General features: G+C 31.8%; 2 protein-coding genes across 2 annotated transcripts in view; one reads left to right on the forward strand and one right to left on the reverse strand.

The window, feature by feature from the left end:
* On the reverse strand, window positions 8,665-15,186 carry LOC107615735 (methyltransferase-like protein 5; the record flags this gene model as incomplete). The annotated part of the gene is made up of 10 exons (XM_021110470.1): window positions 8,665-8,730; window positions 10,075-10,172; window positions 10,268-10,808; window positions 12,799-12,928; window positions 13,008-13,351; window positions 13,605-13,664; window positions 13,885-13,932; window positions 14,014-14,102; window positions 14,748-14,796; window positions 15,097-15,186. Coding segments are annotated over 6 exons (438 nt in total), but the record flags the coding sequence as incomplete, so codon positions are not given.
* Window positions 17,891-18,021, forward strand: part of LOC107618390 (pyruvate kinase isozyme A, chloroplastic) — a gene marked incomplete in the record, with an annotated part of 5,814 nt that continues 5,683 nt past the window's right edge. Inside the window, 1 exon segment of the mRNA XM_016320443.2 lies at window positions 17,891-18,018.

Below are 18,021 nucleotides of genomic sequence, written 5' to 3' on the forward strand. Positions count from 1 at the left end.
TTAGATAAAACTAAATTTATAAATAAAAATTAAATTGATTTGATTCTATCAGAATAAATTATATTATTTTTACTTTCTAAATCAATCCAAATCATACTACAAAATATAAATTTATCTCATTAAAAATTAGTACATATGTCTCACTATCTTGTTTGCACTGCCAATGAGATACGTTTAAAAAGAAGTTACAATCTATTTCATGAGCAATCGAGATATGTATTTAAAAATTTTACATGTATCTTGTTGGAACTACAACAATATACAGTTAATAAAAATCTCATTTGTAGTGCCAATAAAATATATAAAAAGACGAAAAATGTAATTTTTTTATCGTGTCTATATTCATAAATATTATATTTATTTTATCTAAATAAAAAATTCTCTCGAATATAATAAAATTTAATTATGAAGAAAGTGTCTGATCAAATTTTTTTAAGAATCTATTTGAATATATACTCAAAATTTATAAAGTTCACGTCAATTGAAAATTCAAAAATGCTATTTGTACACCACTTTCAGCCACTCTATAGAGATATGGTAGAGGAATACGGATACAGAAATAAAAGGATACGAATACGGAGATAAGACAACACACCTGGAAAACAAAACACACCCAACTTCTTCATCGTGCCACTGCTCCGGTCTTTTTCGATCGCAATTTCTTCTCTTTTCAGCAAAGCGGTTCACTTTCCTCTTCTTCAATCGCACGCCACTGCACCTCACTCCTCGCTTTCTTCTCTTCTCCACGCTTTCCTCTCTTCTACTTCGATCGCGCACTTCACAAGTAATGTTTTTCAATCGAATTTAATTCAAACTTTCTTCCCAAAAAGAAAACAAAGATAAAGAAGCAAAAATCCAATCAATCATGAGCCTCAGTCTTCTAGGCACATACACACAAAGCTTAAAAATTTGAAGACACCCGAAATTAAAGATGGGCCTTTTTATCACAAACCCATTTCTCAAACCACCAAAAAGAATAAAATTTTATCACCTGGTCACCGACTTTTCACCTGGAAACATTTTTGCCGATGGATTCGATGGTTCCGGAACACTCAAGTCCAGGGTAAGGGCTGACACCTTTGGGTGGAGAGTAGGAACCCGTCCTCTGTATGGTATCAGCTCTGTTAAGTGCAGTGGATTCAACTCTAATTAGAACTTCCTCGTCTCCGATATGAGGGTCCTCCACTTCTTGGAGCTGCAGCACTTCAGGGCCACCGGGAGTGGTTATCACTACAGCCTTCATTTCTTTGTTCCACTCACAGCAATCAAAGTCTGTGGAGTTAATCACAGCAATCCCTTCCATTGAGGCTAAAAAATGACATTCCAACTGCTATAATTGTTGACACCAATATTCCTATCCAAAAATGACATTGCAACTGCTATAAGTTGTGCCTCAAACAAACCAATATAAACATAAACATAAGCAAGTCTAATCATATATGGAAAAGCAAGTCTAATATCTTTACCACCTAAGTATTTAGAACATAACTAAAGAAAACATAAACAATCAAGACTTTCTAGTCATCTTCAAGCGCAATTGAACCTGGACCCACTGAACAAGTAATCTCCTCTGATAAAATCAAATCTGCACAAAAAAAAAACTATAATTATAAATTTAAAAAATTATAAAGACTAACGAAATAATTTAATTAATTTTATTCATCATTTGAATCTACATAATTAATTTTATTTAATTTACCTTGCTCGACCTTTTCAAGCTCTTCGAAATTCTCAGGTGCAAGAGAAGAGAAAAAGTCTCCTTTAAGCCAATCTTCGGTACATACAAGGGTTTCTACCATTTTATGAGTCAATGAGCTACGATATTGATCGATGATTCTTTCCCCCATACTAAAAGCAGACTCGAAAGCTACTGTTGAAACTGGTATAGCCAATATTTCCCGCACCATATTTGCTAGGACGGAAAACCGATTCGAGTTAGCCTTCCACTATCCTAGAATATCCAAAGGCTTATCATCTAGCTCACAGTCTTCATTCAAATAACAATCAAGCTCAGATTTAAGATTGGATTTGCGACCGGTTGATCGACGATATAACCCCATATCATAAATGTCTTTGGCTTTATCACTTTCACTCGGTTGGGAGAGGGTATCATCTTGGTTTCCTTCATCTAAACCTTGATAGAAATTATAAAGTGAATGAAGACAAGAAGACAACTTTGTCTTCAATTCACTGTCCACTTCCGCACCAAAAGAATTAACTAGGCACCACTCAACATAATCCAACTTATGGCAGGGATCCAAAACTACGGCAATTAACAACATGTTAATAGTTTTTGCATTTCCCCAATACTTGTTGTATTTTGCTTTCATCTTACTTGCCATAAGACTTATGCTCAAATCATCATCATCACGATATTGTTGAATCCTCCTTCCAAGAGCAAATACTTCTTTCATGTATAGGTTACTAGTGACATAAGAGAATCCAGAGATGCAAAGTGTAGCATCGTAAAACATCTCTAAAAACGGTAAGATGGACTTAGCATAATCTCAATATTGAATTGAAGGTACCCCTCTTCCCTTGTTTAATTCTTCAACAATTTTTTTGTCTTACATCTCTAATAGTTCAAATGCCTTCTGATGCTTTAAGGCTGCTACTAACATTAAGTATGTAGAGTTCCATCGCATTTCAACATCTAGGCAAACAAGAGTCTTATGTGGAATATTCTCTTGTGCAATACATGCCTTGAACTAGTTAATCTTGAATTTGAAGATCTGACATACTTCACAGCATCTCGAATTTTGGCGACCAAATCATCAATCTCTTTCAATCCATCCTTCACAATCAGGTTTAAAATATGCGCACAACACCGCATATGGAGATACTCTCCATTCAAAATTGAACTCTTCCAAGAATTTAGTCTTCTTTGTAAATACATAACTCCTACATCGTTAGACGATGCATTATCAACTGTCAAACTCAAGATCTTATTCAACTTCCAGCTATTCAAGCAAGCTTCAACATTTTGAGCCATAATCTCTCTCGTGTGGCTGGTGACTTGGCAAAAATTTAGTATTTTCTTTTGCAACTTCCAATCCACATCGATGAAATGAGCAGTCAAACACATATATGCCATATTCTAACACGAACTCCAGTTATCAGTTGTAAGACAAACTCTTCCTCTGTATTTGGAAAAGTATTTTTGAAGTTGAACCTTCTTTGTTTCATGGAGCACCAAGATGTCACGTGCCAACGTAAAACGTGAAAGAGTATTGAATCCTGGTTGCAAGGTCGCCGAATATTCTTTAAAACCTTGACTTTCTACGAATCGAAAAGGAAGCTCTTCGCGAACAAACATTGATATCAATTTTTTCCGAGCATATTCTGCATCAAACCTACCCACTTGTGCTTCTAGGCTAGGCGATGTGCCTGTTTTCTGTCGTTTGCCTCTATCTGAACCGGGATTGCTTATGCAAATCTTTAAATGTGATCTCATTGCATTTATTCCATTTCCGCACTTGATCACTTTCAAACAGTGTTGACATTGAGCCTTATTTTCAAAGAGTCTTTATGAACCATGTGTTCTTTGATTTGGCTTTGAACTTGTGTTTGCATAACAATTATTCTTAAGTCTTTGAAAATGTTAGATGTTCTTTTTTGATTAGTTTGCATCGAAACATATACTTTTACCATGCCATGTGATAGGCGTACTGTTTATTCATTTATTTTTCATCTCTTCTATCCCTTGTTTTAATTCTTTTCGAAACTACATTTGATTATCCATCTTTATCATTATTTGTACACTTTTTCATAAATTCTGTACCTTTCAATCTATCTGACCTTGAATTTGTTCTGATTCAACATATAATCCTTAATTCTTAAGCGATTTGAAACCTTAAAAGTTATGATTCATAGCAAGCTAATTATGCGATTGATCCTTCTGCTTCGCATTCTACAACACTTATGCGCTTGCTGCTCATATTACAACCCTTGACTTTGTCTTCTTCTACATGAATGATATAATCCCTCGATAAAAATTTCGAACTTGTTTCGATACGATAAACCATTTCTAATACTTTTCTTCGGAAGTTCTTATTTTGGAATCTTCTTTGAAAAGAGTTTTGTTTTTATTCTTTTTCTATCTATTCCTATATGTTCACTCGAATCTTTTTTAGTATTCATCCTTGACATTGCTTGTATTGTTCTCGTGAATCTAGTTTTTTTCGTAGATTTCGAATTTATTTTATTGTATCAATTTTCAAGGACGAAAATTTTTGTAAGGTGAGTAAAATGTAATGACCCACATTTTTAAAATTTAAATATAAATAAGTTATAACTTATTTTGTTAATTGGAGTTCCTTATTTTTAGAAATTATTTTATTATAAATAATTAAATTAATTTTATAACTATTTAAATTTAATTAAATTTATATTCTTATATATATATATATATATATATTTATTATGATAAAATATTTTACATAATTAAAATTATAATTCTAGTAATTTATAAGTAATGAAACTTATATGTATATTTTAATTTGAGAAATTGATATTTAAATTTAAAAATAGAGTTTAGATAATAATATTATTATCGAGTTCGATATCCGATGATATGAGTAAATATCGATACTCTTTGGTGAACTTAGCCTTTCTAATACTTCACCAAATATCTTTTTTTTTAAAAGAATTATTAAATTATTTAAAAAAAAATATTATATTTTAATATTGATTTAAATATGAAAAGGGCTTATGTTTTGAATTTGACTTAAGAATTTTATTTAGAAGAGTTGTAGTAAACTTTAAAAGTAATTGAATTTTGATTGAATGATTTCATTTTGTGATGTCTTGGAAAAAAAATTAGTTTTAAGGATGAAATTGGGATTGGTTTTGGATTTGAAATTGGTTCGGAACTTTTAATTTGTATGATTTGGTTTAATTTGATTTAGAAACTTTATTTGATTAAATTCAATTTAAGCAAACAATGATTGTTAAAGATTTCTAATGAACTTAAGAAAATGAGATTGGTTGTCGCTCCGCTAAAGTCTAGAGGCCTTGCTGAAGGGTTTAACTAATAAATGATTTTCCTTTGTCTTTTGAAAGAAGAATTGGTTTAAGTGAAATTGTTTTAAAAATTTTGAAGAATGTCACAAAGAGGTGATTTTGGTTTAAAAAGAAAAAGATAAATTGGCACGTGTGATTATGAGAATGATTGAAAGGTCACGAGAGGGTGACGAAAAGTAAATAGTTATGGTGCCGAAGTGAAAATGTTAAGCCGTGGGTTTTGTATGTGAATGATTGTGCAAGGACGCCCGTAAATATGGAATAACTTCCAGGAGAAAAGATCACATGCTTCAGCTGGAGAATCAGTGTCTGCAAGTACTTGCGAGGTCATGTTCGACATACTTCAGCTGGAGAATCAGTGCCTGTAAGAAGTAGAAACTTGCAGAGATTATGTCGCTAGAATGTCTTATCCGACTTGCGAGTTGAATTGCGTTGGGTTCGGGTCAAAACCGACAAATGAGCTCATTACCTGTGATAGGACTAGGCATGCTGCATCATCCTTGTTTGCATATTTTGTATTTGGTTCAGTGTTGTGAATTGTTTGTGATTGTTTGAGTGTGTTTGTAATTTTCATTGCTTGTTAATTTGAACTTCTATAATTGGTTATTGTTCTGGGTCCCTGTGTCAGGCTGCGAATGTCTGAACTGTGATAATACGGATTTAACTATCTACCTCCAACCCTACTAAGAACTTTCCAGTTCTTACCCCCTATTTCCATTAATGCTATGTGAATATATATATCTATTTGTGATTAAATAGTTTAAAGTACCGACTCTTCATTTTCTTGGTTAAAACTTCGATTCATATTTACGAAGGCTTAATATTAAATAAAAATAATATATAATAAAAAGGTTTAGAGGTAAATAATACCTAAATTTTTGGTACGATCATAAAATCCTAAAAATTAGGGTGTTATATTTAATTCATGCAAGAAACAAGTTTTTCTAATTTCTAAGAGCTACGGGCAAATTGCTCAAATAAATTTGGATTTATTCAACAACAGCATGGGAAAAATTACCACTGATGAACTAAAACAAGCTTAGAAATGAGAAATTAAGTAAAAACAAAGGATCAACAATAACAATAACAATAAGAAAATGAAGATGATACCCTACTAGTAATTTTCTTATTCTCCAGAGCTAGAATAGCGGGATAAACACAACCTTTAATCTTAAATATGTGATTGAAATTGAAGAAAAAAGAATCAAATCAAATCAATATGGAAAAATCAGAAATTTAAAATTAAAGGTAGCAACTAATTCGGTCAAATATTCAAGCTACAAACATATTCAGTAACCAAAATCCAATTAAATTTACAAAGTAAAAACAAGCTTTAGAAACTTCTAATTCTTCTTCTTCTCACCATAATGCACGATTTTTAAAAAGAAAGTAAGAATCAAGAGCAAAGATAAAAATGAAACAACTATAACCAAATACAAGACGTAAAGCAAAGCTAAATCTAATGCTATAATTAAATCCTAACTATATAGAAAATCAAACATGCAGAAATAAAAATTACAGAGATCTAAAACGAAGTATGTGACTGAGTAGAAGCAAAAATAAAAAATAGAGACCAGACATCATCAAGAACAATAAGGTTTCGATTTTTTTATTTAAATAAATTAATAGAAAAATCAAATTACTTGATTCTCCTAAATGGATTTTAAAAACGTGATTTCCCTAAATTATATAATATATAAATCGCTCTAAGATTTTGTGTTTTAAATAATATATAAATGATGTTATTCTGTAACAATTTATGCATGAAATCATTGCTCAAAAACATATAAATCGTCCCAAGTCTTTGTGTGTTACAAAATATATATAAATCGTCCTAGGCCACCATGAATTACGTTTTCTTATCCTAAAGCTCATTGTCCTAGCACGATTTACATGCAATTAGCCACCCCTCAACACCTTAGTACGATTTATGTGTTACTATGGTAAATCACATTAGGCTAGAACGATTTACATTCAAAAACACAAAGCTCATGACCATGAAACGATTTATGTGCTAGAAGAGGTTATAAATAAACGAGAACGATGTATATCGAGCTATAGTTGAGTTGAAGGTTTTGGGAAGATGGCTGAGAAGAAAAATTGATAAAAACACAAGTGAGGATGTAATGTTCAATAGTAAAAGAAGGTCGGAATGTTCGTAAATCCTTCAACGAGTTTAGAGGATTTACTAAATAGTATATTACAGAAGTAAATAAAATTACAACAAAAAATAAATAAAATTTATATGAACAAAACCAAATAAAAAAATAAAAAATTTTATACACAACATAAATATAGTACAATAAAAGATAGAAAAAAATTTATCTAAACAAAAAATAATAAAAATATCATAAAATTAATAAAAATAAGAATTTATACAACAATATTTGTCATATGAATAAAAAAATATAATAAAAATAAATAAAAAATCATATGAACAAAATCAAATAAAAATAAAAAAAGATTTCATAAAAAATATACATATAAAAAATAGTATAGTAAATGATAAAAAAATTCAGATGAACTAGGAAGTAGTATGTACTCACTACAAGAAAAAGCAATATTTGTAACAAAAAAAATTTGTTACAAAAAATCAAAATTTTGAAACAAAAGGATTTTGTAACAAAAAAGAGGTTGTTGCAGTATGTCCCGTTACAAAAAGTTTTTGTAACAAAAAATGGAACTGTTACAATTCAAAGTGATATTTTGTAACAAATTTTCCTGATACAAAAAATCAGAAGTCGTTACAAAAGTGGTAACAAATTTTGATCTTCAAAGTATTTTTAGTGACAATCTATTTTTTCCTATCATAAAATTTTGTTACAAAATGTAACTTGATTTTGTAACGTTTTTTTTTTCTTTAGTTACAAAAGCAAAATAATTATTTTGTAACAATTTTTTTAAATACAAATTGCATGCATAATTTATTAAATTATTTTTTAAATTAACTAATATATTAACTATTTTAATAAGCAAGTCTACATTTATATAATATGAAAAAACATACATAATTCAAACATGCCTCATTTAGCTAAAATTGTTTTAAAACAAAATAACCTTAATGAGTACATTGATTAGTTCTACAAGTTATATGTCTTGCATAAGTTCAACCAAAAATTAAAAGTTCTAACATATATTAGTGTCTTTATGAATCAAAATACTTTTGAGCCCTCAAGGTAGCATGTGGTCACCATTTCAGCACTCCTGTAAATAAGAAAAATCGAAACAAAATATTAGAAACAAGATATAACACTAATTATTATTTTTTCCATTAAGTTTTATCCAAAATGTTTAGAAAAATTTTGGCAGAATCTCCTCTAAAACTTGGATATTTCCACCGTCTACGGTTCCAACAAAAACAACCAATTCACAACTTATTTCTTAGCCAATACACAACCAAATTTATCAAACCAAATAATAGGACATTTGTCATTTCTCAACCATGACACAAGTAAAATGTCATAAATAGATCCATATACAAATTAAACTATACTAATAATATAGGAATCATCTAGGAAAATGTATTAAAACCATAAGCAATTTTAGGAGTACCTTTAGGGTCTAGTTTCTTTCATTGTCAAAGCGCACTATGAAAGAGTTCACAACGGCTTGTTAAGCTTCCAATTGAGCTTTCATTTGAGCTAATTCTTCCTCTTTCCGTGTTTGTTTCTCTTCAAGTTTTTTTTTTAGCACATCTATTTCTTTTAACTTCCATGCAACAATAAAAGGAAAAGGTTAATAATGTTACATCAATTTGTTTAGAAACCAACGAGCTTAGTATCTTTGAACTTGTACAACATTTACTACATAACCTCAATTAGGCCTAAATTTAGTTTGGAGATTTCTAACTTATCTGGTAACAAGTGTGCCTTGGTTGCAACTCAATCGCTGTTCAATTTTAAGAGTTGCAAGCATTGGAAGTTGATGCATATTTTGCTGAAAATTGATTCTTTCTAGCTTTGATCAACAATTTTCAAAAATACACAACTCCCAATCCTTAACTCCTAAAATTCTGAAATTTTAGAGCAATAAACCAAGTTAATCAAATTTCAAAATAAAATTGGTCTCGCTCCAAAACTCAGCTCGGAGGAACCGCAACAAGATAAACAAGTTGTTGCCCTGTTTGAACTCTTCTGCTGTAGGACAGATTTGATTACTCAACTTTAAAAATTTGCCATAAATTGTGTATTTAACGAAAAGACCTAAAATTTTCCAGTCCAGCTCCACTTATTCCATTTTAACCCAGACTTGGTCTCAAGCAATTCCAATCACTACGGAATTAGTTATAGCTTTTCAAAGTTTCTGACTTCATTTAAAAGTAAAGCAGAAAATCAGATTTTATAATTCAACTTTAAGAAGTCATAATTAAGTCTCCAGTTAATACGAAACCTTCAAAATTGAATATTAATAACTATACTTGTTGTAGTTTGCTTAGCTCTTAATCTCATATCATTCCAATCTCTATTAAGTTGCTGGTTCACTTTCAAAGTTGCCGTTTCATTTCAAAACTCAGATTTTCAACAAGTAGTTTAGTGTTTCAAAATTCAACCCCTTTAGTACCTCTCAAAATCAAATCTCAAAGCAATCACCAATCAATTCCATCACCATTACAATATATTTAATAACCTGTTCAATAGTAATCAACCAATACAATCCATCAAATTCAGAATTCACAACAATTATTTGTCAAACAATTCACAATCCACATAATCAATTAAACACTAAATCAACAATTTCAAATCACAATCTCAACCATTCCAATCGCAATTTCAGCCACAATTCAACATTCACATAATCAATCAATTACTCACATCTATTAAATCTATTTGTAGTTATTCAATAAATCTTGTAGGCATTCTTAAATTAAAATTGTTTAAATTAAACCCCCTACCTCGATGTCGCAATTAAAAGAAAACTCTGATGGTTCAGCAACAACCTTAATTTTTGACATGCAACCCCATAAAATTAACTTTACACATCTATATATCAGAATCCTTAACTGCAGATAACTAGAATAATTACAATACGAGTTTCAGAGCACCGGCAACTTACTATGAAAGGAAGAATGACAGAAGTGGAGCAGCAGCTCTGACGACAATCTCCTACAGCAACAGCACCGTTCCTGGCAGCCAGAAGCTCAGTGACAGCAACTGTAACAACCACACAGCGACAATAATCTTTTCAGATCGCACAAGAACAGTGACCAACCTACAAGAACAGAGACCAAACTAAAAAAAACCCTTACCGGCAACGGGCCTCAGCTATGGCAGCGCCGCTTTCCGGCGACATAGGCTCGGCAACCCACCTCCAACAGTGGCGACGGAGCTTGTGACGATGGCAGCTGGGTTCGACCACAACGGCGACACCATTTGCAATGATGACGGCGACAGGACTTGCGGCTCCTCACGGCGGCGACATGGGCAGCTTCATCCTCTCCCATTTGCGACAACCTCGACCGTGGTGGAAGCTGGTGGCGATGGCAACAGATCCGGCGGCGACAAGAGTCACAATGGCGGCGCGAAACGGCGGTCCTTCCCGCAGCGGCTCTGGGCAAAACGGTGCGCCTTCCTTCTAATCGTGAACCTCCATGGACGGCGGCTCGATGGCGACGTCTTCTTCCTCAGCTCCTTCACGCGGCTCGCTCCCTCTCCCTCAATCGACGCTCTCTCTCCGATCTCCCTTCTCCCTCGGACCCCCCTTTACCTCTCCTTTCTTCCCTGCTTCTGATTTCTCCCCTTCTTTTCTTTCTTTCTTCGATGGGTGAGGGACTTTGGGGTGAAGGGCGGCTGTGTGTGTTGTGTTTAGATTAGGTTAGTTTTTAGGAATGGTATAATTAGGATAAAATTAGGTTTAGAGTTAAATTTGAGAATATTTGGGTTAATTAAAGTTTAATAATTTTAATAACATGAGGGTATAGAGTATTAATTTAAAATCTTATTTAATTTCTTAAAATTATATTAGAAAAATATTATTTAATTATCGATTGCTAATTAGCTTTTGATCAAGTATTCTAATTTAAAATTAGAGATAATATAATTTATTTTCTGTTTATAAAAATTAAAATATTAAATTCTAAAATCTTAATTATTTAAATTAAATCATATAAAATTCTTATTCTTTTACAACCGTTAAATTGTATAATTTAAATATAGAAAATTATTCAATAATTATGAGATTAAGTAAAATTTTTAATTCAATTATCAAAACTTAATTTAATTATTTTTAGTAAAATAATTTATAAAAATAAAATCTTTAATGAATAAATAATTTGAACTTAACTCATAATGATATTTTTTCAAAAATTCTAGATCTTACAATGAACATACTAATCACATTTTATAAAATATGGTTAAAACCCAAAATATCAATTATTTTTAAATTTAATTATATGACCTTTTATTATTTTTCTATCACAACTTTAATTTTAATTTATATAAAATAACTAATTAAAATAGAAATTGTGCATAACTATTAATTATCTTAAACTTAAAGTATTTAGAAAAATCAATCTAAACATTTCTAACAAATTAATCTCTAAGAACTCAATTTAATAAAACAAACCGTAATTCAATCATAATACAAATTTCTTAAATTAAATTGTATAATACTTCTATTATTGAATTTTAAATTATTTTGAAAAAAATATATACACACTTTTTTTTACTCTTATAAGTGTTTAACATTTTGAAAAAAGAAATTTGTTATAAAATATATTTATATTTTGTGACAAATAATTAACTTGTTATAAACAATATTAAATTTTGTGACAAATTAATTTTTTGTTACAAAATAATTGGAGTTTTTGAAACAAAAAGTTGTTTTGTTACAAAACAATTGGAGTTTTTGAAACAAAAAAAAATTTGTTACAAAATATTTTGAATTTTTGCAACTTGTTTTTTTTGTTACAAAATATTATAATATCTTGTAACAAAACACCATCTCGTTACAAAAACTAACATAATTTGTANACTATATTTATGTTGTGTATACAATTTTTTTTTATTTAGTTTTATTTGTATAAATTTTATTTATTCACTGCAAGAGACACGCCGAATAGAGGCGGCTTTTTTAGGGATTTGCGGCGGTTTTTATCGGCCGCAAACAAAATTCCAGCGGTTCCACAAGCGTCGCTTGTTAGGGGTGGAGATTTGATTTTGCGGCGGTTTTGAGAAATCGCTAGCACAATCGCAGGAAATCAGGTTGATGATTTTGCGGCGGTTTTAAAAACCGCCGCTATTTTGGTTAGTTGATTTAAAAAATCTGCAGCGGTTTTACAATCGCCGAAATTTTGTGTGGTTCTTTTAAAAAAATTGTGACGGTTTTGAACCACCGCAATTTCATGCATGAGCTTAAAAAAAAACTGACCAACTACAATAGTTTATGCCATTTTTCTTTACTATAACCTATTTTTTTTACATCATATTTATTAAATTTTAAATATTAACATAGGAAAACACTAAATAAACAATATCATGATTAACAAAGTGTAAGGTTAATCAATTTGAGAAGTGAAATAGCACAAAGAATTTTTAAGTAGAAAATCATTGTTAACAGATGAGCATCAGCCAATTGCATGAGATATTTTTGCAAGCAAGTAATTAACTAGACAAAAAGTTAAAAAAGAACATGTTGATTCTTATCTTGCAACTGTACTGCACTCTACAGTGAAGGATACAGAGAACTATATATTAAAACCCAAAAAAAAATATTCATGTGATTCTGAATTTCCTCACATCACAACAAATTTCACTAAGATTTTTGCAGGGAGTACAATACCTTTTCATATCTTTTTGATGCTCTTTCATATTTGCCAACCTTGAACAATGCATTCCCTTCTTCCTTCTTCTTTCCAGCTGCCTCTATCTTCTCTGGTGTATTCAGATCCCACGATTCCTTTTTCTGCATTCTATTTTTATTAAATTAGTGTTATTTTTAATATTGTCAGAACCATAAAACATTAGGAACATAAGACAATTCTCTCTCACCTTTACAAAGGAAACCAGCTCAACTTCATAGTACACGTTGGAGTTGGGAGGAACTGTGGCCACTTATAGATTCATAAAGTTATTTGATTTCATGACAAGAGGATCCTTCCTCAACTATTGAATTCACATATATGCACAACTATAAAGGAATCATTACTTAATGTGCAAGAGCATTTTAAACTGAGGGGAAAAAAACAAACAAAGTTTCTCCTTTAATCGCACTTCTCTGTGCCAAATGCCTTTTAGCTTTGATGCTTTCCTGGTACGAAACGCCAGAGGTCAACAGCAATGTCTACCTCTTTCTTCTTATGAAATTTGTACAGTTTCGACAGATCATATCGAAGCTGTCAAAGCAAGGGGGAAAATCAGTTACAGCTTACAAGATGCAGGTCCATAATTATGGCTACTCCATGAATCACTGGAACAAGAAAATATATGAAAGAATCAGGTTGTTTAGGTGACCTAAGTACTTGATATTGGTTCACCATATTTTTTAAGAGAGAACAATTTACACAAAAAATAAGGTCGATTTGGAGAGAAAAAAAATCAAATATTATTATGTGACTTAAACATCTAATACATAGTAACCTCCCTCACCTCACATAGAACTTCTACATTGCTAGCGTTGAAATCTCTTAAAGCTGTTCGTTTTACATGCTGCGGTTAGATAAAAATTGAACCCATGGTATCAATAGAAGGTTGGAAAAACGAAGCTATCATTGAGGATAAAATGTGTTAATGCAAAGGGTCAGAAAAAAAATGCTAATGACATCTTTTTGGAATGGGAAGATCAGAGACTTCTTCAATATCCATCTGACAAGGCTCGTAGAACTCAATTACTAATAACAAGACTAGTATTTAGATTCAGAAAATATACCTCTCTTGTGGAACTCTTATGCAATGAATAAACAGCTTGAGAAGCAACCTGACAAAGTAGTAATATTTGCAACATGGTAAATTAAAATACTCATCAATTATATATTTTTGTTTATATTGAGTAAAATACCTTCAAAGCAACATTGAGAAAGTCCAAATCTGCGCCCTTTTTCCGAGTTCCAAAAGGAGGATTCATGATAACTGTATGAACAATTTGGCCTAGAGTATGGACCAAGAAATCGTATAAACCTGTTAGTTACACTAAATGAAATACTTCAAATAGCATATAATGCCTACAAGTTATACAATGAATACCCTTAAAAATTTTATGTTCCCATATAAATAAGAAGTTAAGAACTAATTCAGCAATGTTGTTTGAACTATTACACTCTCAACTAGAGATTATGGAGACATAACAAAAATCAATTTTCTATATCCATCTAAGAACAAAATTTCAGAAAAGAAAGGAGAGAAGTGCAGCAAATTGCACCAGGCAACAAGCCTTCAATTCAGACTGTTGTTGCTCCAAAATGCCAATGAAGTGTCAAAATTGACGACGAAAATCATTTTTAGTCCACATAATTAAAAGTGATAAGGGAGTGCTGCAAAACCACAAGAGTTCAAACATAGACTAATTTCTACAAAGAAAACAACTTGGCCCCAAATATCGCCATTCAACAAATGTAAGATTCCATATTTTACTTCTAAACTTGTGTTTCCTGAAATCAACTGGTGGCTTACGACATAGAACTCAATCTTATAAATCCATTAAGATCCGAATCCGATTTTTTTACATTTTCTATGATAAAGGTTATTGTTCAATACATGAACTCATAAAATGGGATGGAATGAACGGAAAGTTACCTCTCCACCTCAAGTCCATGACATTAGACTGAATAAAATCCATATCCACCTGAAGTTTTAATTAAATAAAAAAGAATGGTGTATCAATTATTAATAACCAACCTTTAAATAATTATTGAAAAATTTCATTTATTGCATCTACAACATATAATAGCATATAATTGACCAACTTTTATTTCATCTTTTTCTATTACAACAATATCCCAAGCTTTATTCATTCAAGACACTTTGCCTTGATGTACAATATTCAAAATACACCAAATCTTATTATTTAATTCAAACAAGAGACTTGGATAATGTGAAACCTTTGTAATAATTTAGAATAATATTCGACAGAGACATAAAATACCTCAAGTTCCTCAGCATTAAGAGATGCTATTTCAAGAGATTCTGGATCAATGTCAATGCTGAGAACATGTCTGATCAATGCTAACACAAATCAAGAGAATATTAGATATGTAATACAGGATTGATCTTAGAAAACGAAAATATGTAATGCAGATCAAAAGCTTTACCTTGAACCACAGCTCCATCAAAAGCTAATTTTTAGAAGCTTAGACCATGCTGTTACATTAAACATTATGATTGCTTCGGATTTCTATATGATTCTAAAAACAATAAACACTAAGTAATCAAGACTCAGGGGTTCAAAAATTGGGGGAAAATTAAATCAGAATGTTAAATTGGGGAAAGAAAATTTAGGCAAAGTAAGTCGATCAACGTTGTTCGAACCAAAATTCAGAAGACACAGAGATGAAATTGATGCAAAATTAATTTATCAACAGCCACTCAAATTAAATTGGGGCAAGGGAGAAGAACGAACCAGAGAGAGGGGAGATGGGGCGATCGGCAACGCACAACAGGGCAAGGGCAAGGGGGAAGGCTGCCGACGACGACACCGGGACGGATGGTTGGGGCGACCGCCGACGACGTCACGGACGTGCACAGAGGAAGGAGAAGACTTGGACGACCCCTTTTACTTTACCTTCGCGCGCGGGAGCTACACGGCGGAGGGAGGAGATCGGTGACGGGGAATAACGACGACACGGACGTGGTGGCTGGAATTGACGGAGGAAAGAGTCACGACGGCGGGGGAAGGAGACCAGTGATTGGCGCCTTTGCTCTGCTGGGTTCACGCGAAAAGGGTGAAGGTTAATGGCGCCGTAATATTTTGGTTGGGGGTATTTTAATGAAACAAAGCCCCCTCTCCAAGGTTATTGGCTGCGGTTGGGCCGTAAACAGCCACCAAATCCGATCAATTGGAGCGGAGTCTGATTACGCAACAAGAACCGCAGTAATCAAGTGGATTTGCGGCGTTTTGGAAAAACGCTGGCAATTCTCCGCTGCTAAGTCCCGTCTCTTTTTTATATATTTTTATTATTTTTTGTTTATATAAATTTTTTTCTATTGTTTATTGTACTATATTTATGTTGTGTATACAATTTTTTATTTTTTTATTTAGTTTTTTTCGTATAAATTTTATTTACTTCTATAATATAATATTTATTAAATCCTCTAAACTCGTTGAAGGATTTACGAACACTCTAACCTTCTTTTTATTACTGAACATTACACCCTCACATGTGTTTTCATCAATTTTTTTTGGTGATGAACTAGCAAAAATACACTCTCAACCATCTCCCCAAAACCCTCAACTCAACTATGGCTCAATATACATTGTTCTCGTTTATTTATAGCCTCTTTTAGCACATAAATCGTTTCATGGTCATGAGCTTTGTGTTTTTAAATGTAAATCATTCCACCCTAATGTGCTTTACCACAGTAACACATAAATCGTGCTAGGACAATGAGCTTTAGGATAAGAAGACGTAATTCATGGTGGTCTAGGACAATTTATATACATTTTGTAACACACAAAGATCTGGGACGATCTATGTGTTTTTGAGCAATGCATTTCATGCATAAATCTTCCGGTAACATAATTCATATATTATTTAAAACACAAAAGGTTAGGACGATTTATATATTATATAATTTAGGAGAATTATGTTTTCAAAATCCATTTAAGGGAATCAGGTAATTTGATTCTCGTATTAATTTATTTAAATAAAAAAGCTTAAGGTTTCTGAGTTTCGGTTTTGCAATCAAATTATGGCATCCATCGAAAAATCATATAATTTGGATTTAAGCTTTCATTTCCCATAATGAACGCTCAGATCCTTGCTCTTAGCTACTCCAAATTTGGGGACTACAACATAGTCAAGAATAAGATTCTCTCCTTAAAAGAAACTGCCAAAATAAAAATAACCACTAAATTTTTTTGAATTTGAACCTAAATTGTTTCTTCCAAAAGCTTAAGTAATTCAACTAAAAATATACAAATGATTCTATATCCAATACTTACATCAAATTTGTTCATCTCTACAAACATCTCTAGCAAGAGTAGTTTTTCCTAAGCCACCAATTTCAAAAATTCCGACAACCCAGAATCAAACAAGGAAAAAGAGCGCCTAAGAGAGGAAATTAAAGGAGAATCGCGCCGCGCCGGAGACAGAGGAATGAGATTCGCGTCACGTCAGAGAGAGAGAGAGAGGGGGAGGGAGAATCGGATGTTCATCTTTGAATTTGGATCCTCTAAATTTTGAATTTTTACTTTAGAGAGTAAAAATTGATCTCTCACCCTTGAATGGTTAATCGGATGTTCATCTTTGAATTTGGATCCTCTAACTTTAGAATTTTTACTTTAGAGAATAAAATTTGATCTCTCACCCTTGAATGATTTCTCTTTCATATTTTCTCTTGTCTCACCTATAAAATAAATAGTGAGAGATCACACTTCTCCCTCTAAAGTAAAATTCAAAATTTAGAAGATCTAAATTACATCATCTTTCTAACTTTTCTATATTTACAAGAATTTAATTTTAAAGTATTAATAATGATTTTACATAATTTTCTAATTATATTTTTTTCGATAATTATTTACCTAATCAAAATAAAAAGTAATTATTTTTATTAATATATTATTAATGCATATTTTACAAAAATCGTTTATTAAAATTAAATTCTTTTTACAAGAGAATATTGACCGTGGAACACAGTAATTAGTCCCTAGCTGGACTGCTGGAGTTTGTAACATGGATAAAATACCCAAAGAAACAGTGAATTTGAGGTATTGGATAAACAACAAAGTTACAAATCACAACTCACATGTGATTGTGTCGTCGATTTTGATTCGGAGGGCGATAACTCCCACACTCTACTCTCTACACTCTACTTCGGTCTCTCCGCCCCCCAAGAAAAAGATACTCTTCTC

Source organism: Arachis ipaensis, chromosome B09 (assembly GCF_000816755.2).
Source record: "Arachis ipaensis cultivar K30076 chromosome B09, Araip1.1, whole genome shotgun sequence".
NCBI lineage: Eukaryota > Viridiplantae > Streptophyta > Magnoliopsida > Fabales > Fabaceae > Arachis > Arachis ipaensis.